Here is a 13,978-nt window from a genome sequence, read left to right on the forward strand (position 1 = left end):
ATTCTTATCTTGCTACAAGGCCATCAGTGGGTACAATAACAATAATAGGAAAACTGTAATCATTGCCTGGAAGTCCAGCTTGTGTACATGAAATGACGCAACGACGGTAAGACCAAGCAATGCCATCCTTCTTGTCCGAACCAGGCAAATTGTTTATCCTCATTTATTCGAGGACACACTCTATAATCACCTGTTCAGCTCTAGTCTTATCAGTAATATATCAAGCTAATTACCCTTCTGGTACATCAATATCCTGTCATACTGCATCAAACATCTGCAGCTGAGACAACACATTATCTAAACGCCACAGCCCCGCATCGCCAGCCCTATAAGTCACACAACGACCAGGCTTAGATCCAATTGACTAAATCCTGTCAATACGCACCATCAGAAACATCTATTCGGCTGTTACTCTACATATCAAGCGACCACTACGATGGAACCTTCAACAGAAAAGAACCTTGCTCTAATCGAAACCGCCAAGTCCCTAGCGAACACGCCTTGGTGCGAGCAATATGAACGTATGATATCAGGGATGCTGTACGCCTCGAGCAACAATACCTGTAAAATAAGTGCCCCAGGATCTAATTCACATATTAGGTACGACCCCCTCGTTCCAGAACTCATGCAAAGCCGTTACCGAGCCCGCAAGCTAATGTCGAAATACAATGCACCCATTCCTGATGACATATCATTCGAAGATCTTACACAGCAGCGCGAGAATCTGCTAAAGCAATTACTGGGACAAGTTGGCAAAGGTGCCTTTATTGAGCCACCGCTGATGGTCGATTACGGGTGCAATATCAAGATTGGGGATGGGTTTTATGCTAATTTCAAGTATGTTGACTTCAATGCATTCCTTATCTATGCACTCAAATAACGATTCATAGTACCACCATTCTCGACTGCTCCCTAATTATCATCGGTGACCGTGTGGCCTTCGGCCCCAATGTGAGCATTCTGGCTGCCACGCATGAGACCAGTGTTGAGTCCCGGAGGAATGGAGTTGAATTTGCGAAAGAGGTGGTTATCGGTGACGACTGCTGGATTGGAGCCAGAGTTTCTATTTTGGCGGGTGTTCATATTGGTAAAGGTTGTACGATTGGGGCTGGGGCTGTTGTCACGAAACATGTTCCTCCTTTTAGTGTTGCTGTGGGATCCCCGGCTCGGGTTGTTAAGCAGGTGGAGCCTGTGGACTAGAAGGATGCAGGATTGAGTTTCTTGGTAGTATCTAGCCGAATTTATGTAAGGATTATCTGAGTGATCGGCAAATATTAATTTCGACTCCCTTTCCATTTCGGAAAAGTATCTTTCAGGGGGTGTTAGTGATGGTTATATTGAAGCTGGTGATCAACGAAGTACCTGTTCGTTGAGGTATATGGACTAGTAATAAATACAACACAAGCGATGGCGGTAAGAGAATCAGAAATAATGTAACAAATGTCGCATACATCGACGAATTGAAGAGAAGAGATAAAAAGCCGTAAACACGGATTGGTAGATGATGAAGGTTATCTCAAGGTCACATTCGCGCAAATGCGTCAATGTTATCGTCCCAGGTGACTTGACCTCCTAACACGCGTATTGGCATTGTTCTCAAACCTTGGTATGCCACAAGGGTGGCAAACCAATCCTCAAAAAGCTTGACCTTCTTGCTCCAGGCAATCGGAATCTGACCCCATCCATCGCCGACATGCTGCACCAGCTTGGAGGTATTTACTGCAGGCCACTCGGTAGCACCTTCGGCCTGAGTGTTGGGGTTTCTGGTCTTAATAAAGCTGGCCCAGTAGTGGTTCATATTCTTGGCGATGGCGTAATCATCGGCAGTCCAGGGTTTGTCGGTGGCATAAAGATTGTTCAATACATAGTCGATTCCCGACTCGTGATAAGCGCCAGAGCTCTGGCCAGGGGGAGCGTGGTCCCAGAAGTAGTTCCAAACCGGGCTGCTCTTCTCGGTGTACCACATCTGAGTCCAGAGCCAGTTGCCCACCTTGGAGCGGTCGGTGAACATAGAGTTGTATGCGCCTGAAGCGGTCTTCGAGTCATTGGCCGGATAGAGATCAAAGAAACGCTTAACCCACTCCCCACTGTAGGTTTCGTTGAGATCCTCAAGGTACTCTGCGAGCGAGATTTCAAGGCCGTAGGTAGCGCCGTTCTCGTTCTTGTTGTTACCAGTGATGACGGGGACGTCGTGAGCAAGGCCTTTCTTCAGGATGTTGAGGTAGGTATCCGGCATGGCGTAATAATCAAGGACTGCATCGAACATGATGGTATCTTCGCGAGTGGACCCAGTCGCTCCGTCAATCAATGCCTCCATGCTGAGGTTGCGGGCTTTGGCGATACTGGACACTCCCAAATTCGAGAGGTAGCTATTGCCATCATCCAGCGCATCTTCCAGCGTAGTATAAGCCTCGGCAAGGCTAGTGCAAAGGGGGTCATGGGGGTCACGGACACCACTCTCAATGATGGCACCAACAATCAGCCTCTTGGTCAAGTTGCTGTAGAGTATATGGTGGGTGGCCGCAGAGCCTGCCGATTGACCCTGGACTGTGATCTGGTTCAGATCACCACCGAAGGCCTCGATATTGGCATGAATCCATTTCAAAGCAGCGAATTGATCTAGCATTCCCCAGTCACCTTCTCAAATACTTCCGAGAGCTCAGAGTGGACAAGCAATTCAAAAGGTCCAGCCCGGTGGTTGTAATTGACAAAGACAACTCCCTTGTCAGCCATACCACCGCCGTCGAAGAGAGGATCTACCGCGGTTGACTCGGCGGGATAACTCCACATGACCACAGGCAGCTTGGTGTTGGTAGAGTTGGCCGGACTCTAAATGTTGAAGTTGAGACAATCCTTTGTTAATGGTGTAACTGTTGTCTCCCGTCGTAGCAGAAGGGCAGACAGGGCCCTAGTTGCGCGCGTCAAGCGTTCTATTCCATGGACTTGCGGGTTGCGGCGCTTTTCAACGATTGGCACCTCCGGTGGTCGCAGCAAACGGAATGCCCTTCCACACAGTGATGTCTTTTCAGTGCGTCAACTTGCCGGTATTGCTGCTGTTGCAAGCCGGATAACCCTGGACCGAGCCATATTTGGTCTCAATCTTGGTTTCGTACAGCGCAGCGGAAGAAACGGATACCAGGCCCAAAAGCGTGGGGAGAGTATTGCGGAGCATTGTGTAAAGACCGCAATGAGGCGGTACTGACAAAGTAAATTGGAAGATAGTTATGCTGTGTGATTCGGAGAAGAAACCGGCCGTCACTTGGCTCTTATAGTCCATTCGACTGCCCCTCTCGGCCGCCGGCTTGCTCTGAGTTCTGAGCCATTGAAGCCTTCTTCACAGAGCTATCTCCGTGCAGCTCGTGCTGACGTATGCACTTTACCAGGGGAATTAAATTTAACCGGACTGTCCGTATCCAAGGCTGAGGAGAATATTCAGACCTTGGGTGAGACGGACGATCCCGCCCCGCTGCCCCGTATCTGCTGCAGGAACGGAGATTGACCTTGGGCTAGGGCCGAGTACAGGGGTGTATGGAAGGGCGGGAGCTTACGCGGCGCTAGTTACTGTGAGTAAATGCGTAAAAGGCGTTGGTGTTATCAGTGGGCCGCTGACCCTTCCAGCCCACTAGCATTGCAAGATAATTCTTTCCCGTTGCTGAATTACCGCATGACATGAGTAAAAGCAAGCAGCAGTGCCGGTAGGATATCATGAAACGTTACTATTGATACACTCACGATCGTTGCTCATATGCCAAGTATGCACTTCGAAGACTTCATTCGGTCAGCCAGTCATGAGTATTGCACGCAGTCCTAAGGATCGGCGATGAACTCAATCTTACCCTCCGACCTCCGGGGAGTCGTCACTCAGTGGGTCTGTTGCTCGCGGCCCGGGAAGCTTAATGGCAATATCGAAGTCCCTGGTAATTAAAGACCCGTGAAACATACCATAGCATGGATTTTCTTGTTGATGCGAGACGGCTCGACCGATCAATCTGCGACTGCATGTGTCATCTCCTATGCGTTTGGAACTTACTTGTATTTATGCACACGCGTCCAATTTTCTAACGGTTTGTAAAATCGCAGCTTAAAAGCGAAAGCCACCCGCAGTATTCGATGAGCATGTCCAGAACTACATTCATTCTTCTACATCCAATTAAGATCTTTCCGCTTTCATTCTACCTTCTCCAATATGAGAAATATTCTCCCCTTGGCTGCGGCAGTAGGGGCTGCTCATGCCACCAGCCTCTCTGATATTTGCAACGATTCCTACATCAAGGCTGCGTTACCTGCAGATGGCACCTTTCAGGGCATCTCCATGATTTCCAGCTCCGTCTCGACTACCATCCATTCGAATGTTTCCATCAGCAGCTCCAATTTCTATCCGGCTGCTACCATCAGCTACTGCGATGTCACCTTCAACTACACCCACACCGGTCGGAATGACCGAGTAGCCCTCACTTACTGGCTGCCCGCCCCAGCTGATTTCAAGAATCGGTTCCTTACCACCGGCGGCGAGGCATACGATATTAACGAGGGTTCCAGTACCTCTGGGTCCTTGCCCGGTGGTCTCATGTATGGAGCGGTCGCCGGCCTCACCGACGGTGGGTTTAATGGTCAATCCTTTGACGACGTCTTCCTTCTTGCCAATGGCACTGTCGACTGGCAAAACACCTTCATGTTCGGCTACCAAGGTATCCATGAAATGATGGAAATCGGCCGTCAACTCACCCGCAATGTGTATAACACCGGAAATGACAAGGTCTATACCTACTATCAGTCGTGCTCTGAGGGCGGCCGTGAGGGCTGGTCTCAGGCCCAGCGGTATGGCTATGATTACGACGGTATTATCGTTGGTGCGCCGGCTTTCCGCTTTGCCCATCAGCAAATCAACCACCTGGTGTCCAACGTCGTTGAACAGACCATGGATTACTACCCGCCTCCGTGCGAGTTGGAGCTGATTGTAAACGCCACCATCGCTGCTTGCGATCCGCTGGATGGCCGCGCAGACGGAGTTGTCGCCCGCTCTGACCTGTGCAAGCTGCATTTCAACTACACCTCCTTGATCGGCGCTCCCTACTACTGCGCGGCCAGCTCCGGAGGCAGCAGTCTTGGTCTCGGGTTTAGTAAACGGCAGTCCATGAGCTCGACCCCAGCGCAGAACGGTACCGTCACCAAAGAAGCCGTCGAATTGGTTCAGACACTGCTCGCCGGTTTGAAGGACACCCAGGGTCGTCAGGCCTACTTGTATTTCCAACCCGGTGCGGACTTTGACGATGCTGAAACCGTCTACGACTCAGAAACCGGCACTTGGGGCCTCAGTATTGACGGTAACGGGGCTGAGTTTGTGGCGAAGTTCGTGAACTTGCAGGAAGCGGACACGCTAACCACTCTCGACAATGTTACTTATGACACCATCCGCGACTGGATGCAAATGGGATGGACAATGTACGAAGACACCCTGATGACTCACAACCCCGATCTCAGCGTCCTCCAGCAATCCGGTGGTAAGGTTCTGCACTTCCACGGTGAGCAGGACCCCAGTGTGCCCACTGCCTCGTCTGTCCACTATTACGAGGCTGTGCGCAAGATTATGTTCCCCAACGAGTCTCTCAACACAAGTGCTGCCGCCTTAGGCGAGTTCTACCGACTGTACCTGGTCCCCGGTATGGCTCATTGCGGCACAAACAGCGAACAACCGAACGGACCTTTCCCGCAAACCAATATGGCCGTCATGATCGACTGGGTGGAGAACGGTGTGGTTCCTGTGACGCTGAACGCGACTGTTCTTCAGGGAGACAATGAAGGCGAGCACCAGAAAATCTGTGCATGGCCCCTTCGCCCTCTCTGGTCCAACAATGGGACTACCATGGATTGTGTTTTCGACCAGGCCTCATATGATACTTGGATCTACGATTTCGACGCCTACAAGCTTCCTTTGTATTAGAAGCGGAACATGAATTAGCCTCGGGAGGTTGCTTAGGAGGCTAGAGGGGTGGGCGTGTCTCAGATAGGCTTGCGCTGATCGCTGATTGCGATCACATTTCTGCGGCCCCTGAAAGACTATAGAGATATCGGCATTATTAGTACGCTTTTTACTTTGTATACCCTACGACCGGAGTATGTAATTTATTCAACCCGAATTGAAAATAAGCTTTGCTAATTGTACATAACGTCCTGTTATTAATTCAAGTACTAGGTTACGAAGTAGCCCATGGTAACACCGTATAAGATCAAGTAGTTATAATATCAGCTCCCAAGCAAGTAACGGTTTCAGCAGTGTCACGCGTCACAGAAATCTAGTCAGTAGCAGTATTTCACTCAACCTGACCAATCTGTCTTTGCAGCTCCAGTCTGACATTATTACACCACTTTCTGCAGCCGCTGCATGCGCATGCCTGTTACCACAGAGCACGTCAGGGTCCAGCACGGGCGGCAAAAGTAATTGCCGGGGTATACAGCGTTGTCCTGATTTGGTTACTTCAATTGCCAGCGCGGCTATTACAAGCCGGATCTGGTTAGGCTGAACCTTAATCTTCATGCAAAAACTCAATCATCAGATAACGGAGTTCCTGCCCGAGTCGCCCGCCATGTAATGAAATCTAGAAAGAAAGAAGCTTTTCTCACATCAAGATACCTCCGCGATAGTCGCGGGAATCATCCTATAATCTACCTGAGGTTTATACCAGATATTATAATATTCGTCATGAATCCATAGCTTCACTTTCGTCAGTATTCATACCTATACGATGGGCTGAACATGTATACTCCACTTAAATTATGTTTAACGCAGACTAGAAATTCCAGAAAAATACCGATAATACCATTTATCTTTTATTTAATTTGTAGGCTCTGTATAAGGCTGTGCCAGTCTCTGGTAGTCAAAATAATCTGAACAAAATATCTTTAAAATGATACTATATGAACGACCGACTCGAGTGGCGTTACCTGAAAAAGTAGAATAACATTAAGGTCATGTGCCTGTTCCGCGAAGTCGTAAGCCAACCCCGCAGGTCAAAAATCCCAAACTCTGATGATGTTGAAGTGTAAGATATGATGGCTCCCCGCTACCTTCACTTGCCCGAACAACCCTTGCTGATATTATGACGCGAGATACGCTTCTTATGAAAACTACTGATCGTTGTATAAAACCTTCCGTGAGATCTCGATCGGGATGTCTGACATGCCGGCGGCGGAAAAAGAGATGCGATGAGCGTCGCCCTTCCTGCACTGGCTGTCAGCGTAACCGCCTTGAATGCCAGTGGGAATCTGCTGACTCGATTGTATGGCCCAAACGCCGGAAGACAAGGGCGGGATTGGCCGAGAAATTACTCCCTGACCAGGCACAAGGGATGGTGAACGTGTTCTCAGTCCTAACGCTCGACATAGTCTCCCGCTTGCTCCGTCACTTCCTCAACGCTAGCCCAAGATGGTTATCAACTAGAACTGGATCTCGAAGGACAGACTACTTGAAGTGGCTTTCTCCTGCTCTATCAAAGAGTCATGTTGTGCGCAGTTGCGTCCTTGCAATAGCCGCGGCGGATTTGCTCAAATACTACCGTAACCACCCACAATTACAGCATGCCGCCGCTGAATACTACGGTCAAGCTGTGTCTAGCCTCAGAGGAGCAATTGAGAGCGAAATGGCCCTCGCTTCGCCATCTGACGTTTCTCTTTCTGGTAAAAACCATCCCTACGCATCCAATTCATATTTGGCTAATATGAACCTAGACTACACTCCGCTGTCCGTCTTGTTGCTATGTCTACATGAGGTATGCGAATTGCAATGCAGCGCGTTATTTCTGAGCAAGTATACTGACAGACTTAGACTCAAAATTTTACGAGCCGCGAGAGAATCCTTCCGCATCTCAATGCAGCGGCTTTTCTGCTGCAAAATCGCATTCACTGCGGCAGCATGAACACTGAGTTAAGAGGATATCTATTTGAGATGTTTTGCTACTTTTTTGCCTTAGCTCGTTTCTCTTTGGGCTCCAAACTATTGATCGCACACGCGGATCCTATCTTCGCCTCCCCGTCAATCATCCGCCTAATTCAGCACGGCCATATCATGGGAACCTCACAGTCTTTGTTCATCGCCATTTACCGCATATCCCGTCTGTCTCATAACTTACAGTCTAGCAAATCTGCCGACGTGCTTTCCGCACGACAGGAACTTTTGCTGTTGGACCAAGAATTAATGGCCTATCAAAGCCAGCTCACTCATGACAATACTATGGACCAGGAGCATCTCAATGATGTCATTACATCGAACCTATACAGTCTGGCGTGCCGAATCCACATCAGGGCACTCTTTCCACCACATCGATCCGACGACAACGACACAGTTCACTCTCTGGTGGATGACTTCATAAACAACTTACAGCATCTGCCTCCGCACTCGCCTTCGCACAACATACTGTGCTGGCCACTGGTTGTTGCAGGCCTGTCCGCAAGAAATTCTGCGCATCAACGTATCATAGTTGCGAAGCTGAACAATATACACGAAGAGTGGAAGTCAGCCGTCTTTTCGAAAAGTGCCGATTTCCTGCGAGAACAGTGGCGAAAGGATAGGGAGATGAGACGTAGACTGCCCATTACCAGTGGCTACGAGGATTCATCCATGTTAGATGGGTTGACATGGTATCAATTTCCTGTCATTCTGGCGTAACTAGTCTGGTCAACTGGGTTATCTTATGACTCTACTTAGCTTCATTTCACGCGTAAATATCTTAGCGAAAGACATGTATTGTGGACATATTGGGACACCACCCTGAGTTTGCATTGTATATAGTTGTGTACTGTTTCGAAGACTTAATGCACCAATGTATATAGTTTCAATATCCAGTGTGCTTGCTGTCAGATTTTACATACAACGTGGAGAAAGTCCAAGGTAGTGACTATATGAGAAAATAGGTAGTAGCAAGCTCCATCCAAGAACGCATCATTATGTTTGTATTCGTGTGGTTGCCAGGCTGCAGGAACCATCACGCCGGTATGCCGTCTTTCCGAATTGGAGATTATAGCACAGATTCTGCAGGTTCAGACCGGCTGAACTGACCAAGTAACTCATCACCAATAGCATGCATTTGTCGAGGTCTCGAGTAAACGACTTCACAATGATTGATCTCTCTCTGCGATCAACCCGGTATGAATGACAGCATGATCGATACCGGCCAGCTTGAGTTGTGTCCCTTGCATGCTGAGCACAGATGCCCCCTCTTCAAGCAAATGTATCAATCCGATCTCTTGCTGCTTTTCATCAAAGGTGCGGTGCCAGAGATGGGCCGCCTGGCCGGAGTCCGTATAGGGCCATCTTCAGTAGGTAAATGAGCGCGGGTGGTCCTTCGTGATACTCAGTAGGCTTTTTCATACAGGTGCTTTAGCCTTCTTAATTGAGCATTCAGGTAGATAGAAACGAACGATATCACACTATTCCCAACGGTGATTCTCTATCGCTACGTTGGTCATGAACATCTTGGGTGCGAATCGTTGGGCACGGGAGTGAAAGATTCGTCGTAATCGATGCCTAGCACCTGGCGGTTCCCATTAACAACCCATGGTCTGTGCACTTCTCACCCTGTCCAAAGTGAGCCCTGTACTTGATCGCTTGGTGGGTTTATGTTTCGCCTGTTGAAATGGAGAATAGTCCATACACCGCGACGCATGGTCTTTGTCCCTCGACTATCAGCCAAGAAGCCAAGAAAGCATGACCATCTGTGCGTGCCTCGCATATCATCGGATTTCGTTCGCACACTTTGTGGCCAAGCAAACCTCATGGTAAATAACACATTGTGCTTGTCATTTACAGCGATGGTTTCACCTGCGGTAATACCAAGGGAATTATTCTGTACATAGGAGAGACGGTACCCACTTCTTATTGACACAAAAAAATGCCAACATCGTTGGACAGTGGGATGTGGCACATTGGTCTCAGGGTGGTGAACATTTCCTGGCCGTTTGAATATATATTGTAGCCAACTTTTCTCAATGATAATATAGTTTGAGGGCACCAACCATAAGAAAATAATACTGCCCTGAGTTCAAAGTCAGCATGTGGGAAGGATTCCCATCTGAAGATTAAGGCTTGCCTCTTGGATATGCTTTCTCTTTATCCTCATTGCTAGAAGCTGATAGGTCGGGATCATGTTCTTCGTAGTCATAGGGTTTGGCGTATCAGCCAGGAAAGCTGGTAATATCTGTCGCAGTTTCCAGCATTTCTACAGAAGTTTTGTCTGTTGGCGTGATATAGACATAGGAATGTGTGAGTGCATACTAAGACTCGAAATCGATACACCAGGATGAAGCTTCAGAAATGTATCTCAAGGCTTGATCTAGGAAGTCAGAGTATGACCATCTTCTGATCTATGGAAATTGGACGGTATGGCTTCAGATGGATTTAAAAGATGAAATAGTGGGACGGAAGCTCCCTTTTATATAGGGGTTGCAAAGACAATGGGCCAGCTGAATTCAGCGCCGTCTGTCTACAGTGACTCTCCATACGTTAATGTCACATTCATGGTTCATGCAAAGGTGAAGTACTGTATTCCAAATTCACACATTGAGTCGATCACCATCAACATCTTGTTAAAGATCAAATTGGGCGAATTCGCAAATTACGGGCAATAAGCACTACTTTTTCACTTAGAGGATATATATATATATTAAGTAGTGAAATGAGCCAAGCACTTAACGCTAGTAAATTATTCATAAATTTATCACTAATCAACTAAGCAATAAGAAGCTAAGTCTCATGCAGACAGACACACGTACTACCTACGAAATAGTTAAGTGGTTGTTTCTAGGATGTTCCCGATGCTGAGTAGGCAGGATCCGTGGGCATCTTAGGAAGACCGGAATCTTCCGACAGGCAGTACATTTACATCAATGAGCAATTATCAGATATCTATGTAATCTAATCAGTCTTGAATGGAGAACCTATCAGATCCAGTAGTTGCAATGCCGTTAGTAGTTTAGCTAGTACTACAAATCGGGGTCTTTGACAATTGGGCTTCATCGAGCTGGTGGCCATAACAGATTACCAAGAATGGCAAAAGGGGAAATAGGTGCGTTACATAGCGCAGTGTAGGGCAACTCAACATCAAGTTGGGCTTGTGGTTTAGGGGTATGACGCTCCATTCGCATTGGAGAGGTCCCGGGTTCGATTCCCGGCGAGTCCATTTTTTAGTTTTTCTTTTTTTTTTTTTTGGTCCCTCTGCCGGGACATATTCTGGGTACAGTTACCCGCGTGGGGATCCACTTAATTGACACACTATCTGACTTAACTACACATTACGCCGGCCCCTTATGCTGCAGTTTGGATCTCAATTTTAGTTCTCGGCACTTTGTCATGATGGTCTCCGATGAGAATCAAAACCAATTTCGTTATCCCCCAAATACCCTTGAAGACACCTTAAAGATCCATGATCTTTGCAAGGGATCCCATTTTTACATATCTCTGCCTGAGATAATATGCTATCCCTGCCTTCGTGGAGGGAAGCTGGCAGTCAGAGTCTCGATTAGTATATCTAAAGTATAGGCCGAGCCCTTATCCATCCACACAGCATACTTGGCGAATTCGGTAGCCAAGTCTCGCCCCTTGCGTGCTCATGGATGAAAGGTTTCAAGTCGTGGTGCAAACGACATATGAGCTAGTTTGCGCATTGTTCCGAGTGTCAGTGCCGACCGACCTTCTCTATAAGGTGATTGCCTTTAGGACCCGCTAGTATTTTTATTTGCCGTTGGATGGAAAAGTCCTTAGATTGGCGCACTGGGCTATTAAATGGCTTATGCTATACTTGGGTCTATGATGAATTTCCTATATCATATTTGTTTCCGCCTTCGTCGTTAAGACTTGCGCATTTGGGATTTTGCCCTGGGCAAATTGTTAATGAGCAGTGACTGCAATACAGCGACTTATTATCCCATTCTGGTTGGCTTATAGGTACGTACCTAATATAAGTTATATGGTAATTAAAAAATACCGAAAACCATGGTCCGGAAGAGTAGATAATGCCTATCTGTATTTAATTGAATGATACCATCAGCTTGACGTATCTTTATGGACATGAATGAGTACTATTTCGAATATGTATTGTTGAATCGCTCTAGAGGAGCTTTATAGTGGACTTTGCGAGGTCATGGTGGTAAGCATGGATGATTCGAGAAGTTGGAGAGAAGAAGGAAGAATGGAGGGAGAAGACGAGTTTATATAGTCACGACTGGGAGGCCTGAATATAGCAGAAAGTATTCCTTTCCTCGGCGAATTGTGAAGCATTTTGGGACTCGTGGGGGAAATCCTTGACAAGAAGGTTAATGCGGCTCCAAGGGTGAATCTTGGACTATAATGCTCCTACGTGGTTGGTGGTGGCAATGAATATCATTTCTTGAATGACATTGTGGAATTGCCCGCAACGGGTACTTAATTGCCTGTATGGAGTAGTGAAGAGCCGATCTATTTACAAGAGGGTTGGTGGAACACTTTGCCTTCTACCCAAAGCAGAGGAACACATTCTTTTGGTCGACGTGATAGTATCATCCCATTGGTAAACTAATGACTAGTCTGCACCTTCTGTCAGGAAGTCACCATATGGTGGTAAACACTGGTATGTTGTCCCTTCCTCAAGGACACAACATCGCTGGAGCGAGATAATTCATGGCCATGATATGGTGGTGGCTCGGCATCCCAATAAAATAAACATGGTTCACCTAGCGGATCGTATAGCGGCCCCTTGTCAATATACTTGTCATAAGACCCCGCGATCTCAACTGGCAGCGTAGCTTCCAACGATTGACGACGTCCACTCGAGTCGGGCGTAGAATACGACATACGCATGTCGAGAAGATAGGCTCGTGAGAGAAGACACGTAGAAAATGGTATGAGGTGTTCGTTCCGAGGCATGCGCAAAGGGAAATGTATGGATGTTGTGTAGTATACTCTCTCATCGCTCTGATGCTCGGTGAGCCAGTCCTCAGGGGCTGGCTCATGCCTGACCCATTGCGTAGATGAGATATCCTCTGATCGCATCGTGATATTATCGACATGTGCTTGTCGGTATTGTGCCTCACGGTGCTTGAGCTGTTTGGTACTCGGCCTTGTCGCTAAGAATGTTGAAGCCTTGAGCGTATAATGTAGGTTTCGTAGTTGAGGAGGCTTCGCTTCTCCCGCTGCTTCGAAGCGAAGCGGTATGGTGATATATGCGTCGGAGGAGCCATCCGAGGAACCCCAGCGCCCCTGCGTCAGCTGTATGGAGGAGCCTTCCACAGATAACTTCCCCAGAGAAAGACATGCTTTGTTCTGCGCTTGCTGCTTCGAATTGAGTTGCAATGTTACGAATGTCTGCAGGCTCCGCGGGAGGTGGTTCGGCTGATGCGGAGGGACAAATCGTATATCTTTTGTAGAAGTAGTTATTCTCCCGCTCTTGTCATCGTTTGCCCTATGGTAGGAAACCATTACACGAATAGAGTACGCAATCCGACAAAGTTCCTGAGACAAGTTGGCGAATCGCAGTGTTGGTGGAAGCTTAGCATGCCGATGATCGACACAGCCATTGCTCTTTTCATGTATGCAAGACCCGAGAGGCAGTTCGTCGGGAATAACGAAACAGAATGGATAAGTGGAAGTTCTTCCGGGGACATGAGTGGGCGAGGTAGGAGTTTCAATGGGTTGTTGGAGCTTCAGGAATGTGTGGCAGGCTGCAGGTTCACGGAGTTCGGTAATTGGCCGCGGTAAAGTCACCCGCGAGGAGCCTAATGTTTGTTAGAAGTCATTAGGCCAAAGGTTGAAGGATTGGATCAGTTGCATACCTTCAAAAGTGATCTGAATATTGTTAACATTCGTGTCATAGGGGGCAGTCACCGTCACTGTGCCTTCGACCCGGTCCCATGCTGTGTAACTTGGTCTAGGATCTTTTATGGTGATTTTGAGTATGGGAGCATGAGATCTCGCCGAAAGCCACTTCATGATTGCATGCAATGGCAAGCACTA

At 47.8% G+C, this 13,978-nt stretch overlaps 5 protein-coding genes and 1 non-coding gene across 6 annotated transcripts; 4 read left to right on the forward strand and 2 right to left on the reverse strand.

Moving 5' to 3' along the window:
• Positions 1 to 436: 436 nt before the first annotated feature.
• On the forward strand, positions 437 to 1,200 carry AtWU_10721 (sugar O-acetyltransferase; the record flags this gene model as incomplete). The annotated part of the gene is made up of 3 exons (XM_035505825.1): positions 437 to 540; positions 601 to 837; positions 891 to 1,200. The coding sequence occupies 3 exons, from the start codon at positions 437 to 439 to the stop codon at positions 1,198 to 1,200; spliced, it is 651 nt and encodes a 216-aa protein (XP_035361718.1).
• Positions 1,201 to 1,522: 322 nt separating this feature from the next.
• Positions 1,523 to 2,626, reverse strand: AtWU_10722 (carboxylesterase; the record flags this gene model as incomplete). The annotated part of the gene is made up of 1 exon (XM_035505826.1): positions 1,523 to 2,626. One exon carries the CDS (start codon positions 2,624 to 2,626, stop codon positions 1,523 to 1,525), a length of 1,104 nt encoding a protein of 367 aa, XP_035361719.1.
• Positions 2,627 to 4,186: 1,560 nt separating this feature from the next.
• Positions 4,187 to 5,941, forward strand: AtWU_10723 (tannase and feruloyl esterase; the record flags this gene model as incomplete). The annotated part of the gene is made up of 1 exon (XM_035505827.1): positions 4,187 to 5,941. The coding sequence occupies one exon, from the start codon at positions 4,187 to 4,189 to the stop codon at positions 5,939 to 5,941; it is 1,755 nt and encodes a 584-aa protein (XP_035361720.1).
• Positions 5,942 to 7,346: 1,405 nt separating this feature from the next.
• Positions 7,347 to 8,662, forward strand: AtWU_10724 (Zn(II)2Cys6 transcription factor; the record flags this gene model as incomplete). The annotated part of the gene is made up of 3 exons (XM_035505828.1): positions 7,347 to 7,674; positions 7,726 to 7,766; positions 7,823 to 8,662. The coding sequence occupies 3 exons, from the start codon at positions 7,347 to 7,349 to the stop codon at positions 8,660 to 8,662; spliced, it is 1,209 nt and encodes a 402-aa protein (XP_035361721.1).
• Positions 8,663 to 11,099: 2,437 nt separating this feature from the next.
• Positions 11,100 to 11,171, forward strand: AtWU_t257. Its single transcript has one exon. It is a non-coding gene; the product is annotated as a tRNA-Ala (tRNA).
• Positions 11,172 to 12,565: 1,394 nt separating this feature from the next.
• On the reverse strand, positions 12,566 to 13,954 carry AtWU_10725 (zinc-binding dehydrogenase family protein; the record flags this gene model as incomplete). The annotated part of the gene is made up of 2 exons (XM_035505829.1): positions 12,566 to 13,740; positions 13,798 to 13,954. 2 exons carry the CDS (start codon positions 13,952 to 13,954, stop codon positions 12,566 to 12,568), a joined length of 1,332 nt encoding a protein of 443 aa, XP_035361722.1.
• Positions 13,955 to 13,978: the final 24 nt, after the last annotated feature.

This window comes from Aspergillus tubingensis (genome assembly GCF_013340325.1).
Source record: "Aspergillus tubingensis WU-2223L DNA, scaffold_13, whole genome shotgun sequence".
In the NCBI taxonomy this organism is placed as follows: Eukaryota; Fungi; Ascomycota; class Eurotiomycetes; order Eurotiales; family Aspergillaceae; genus Aspergillus; species Aspergillus tubingensis.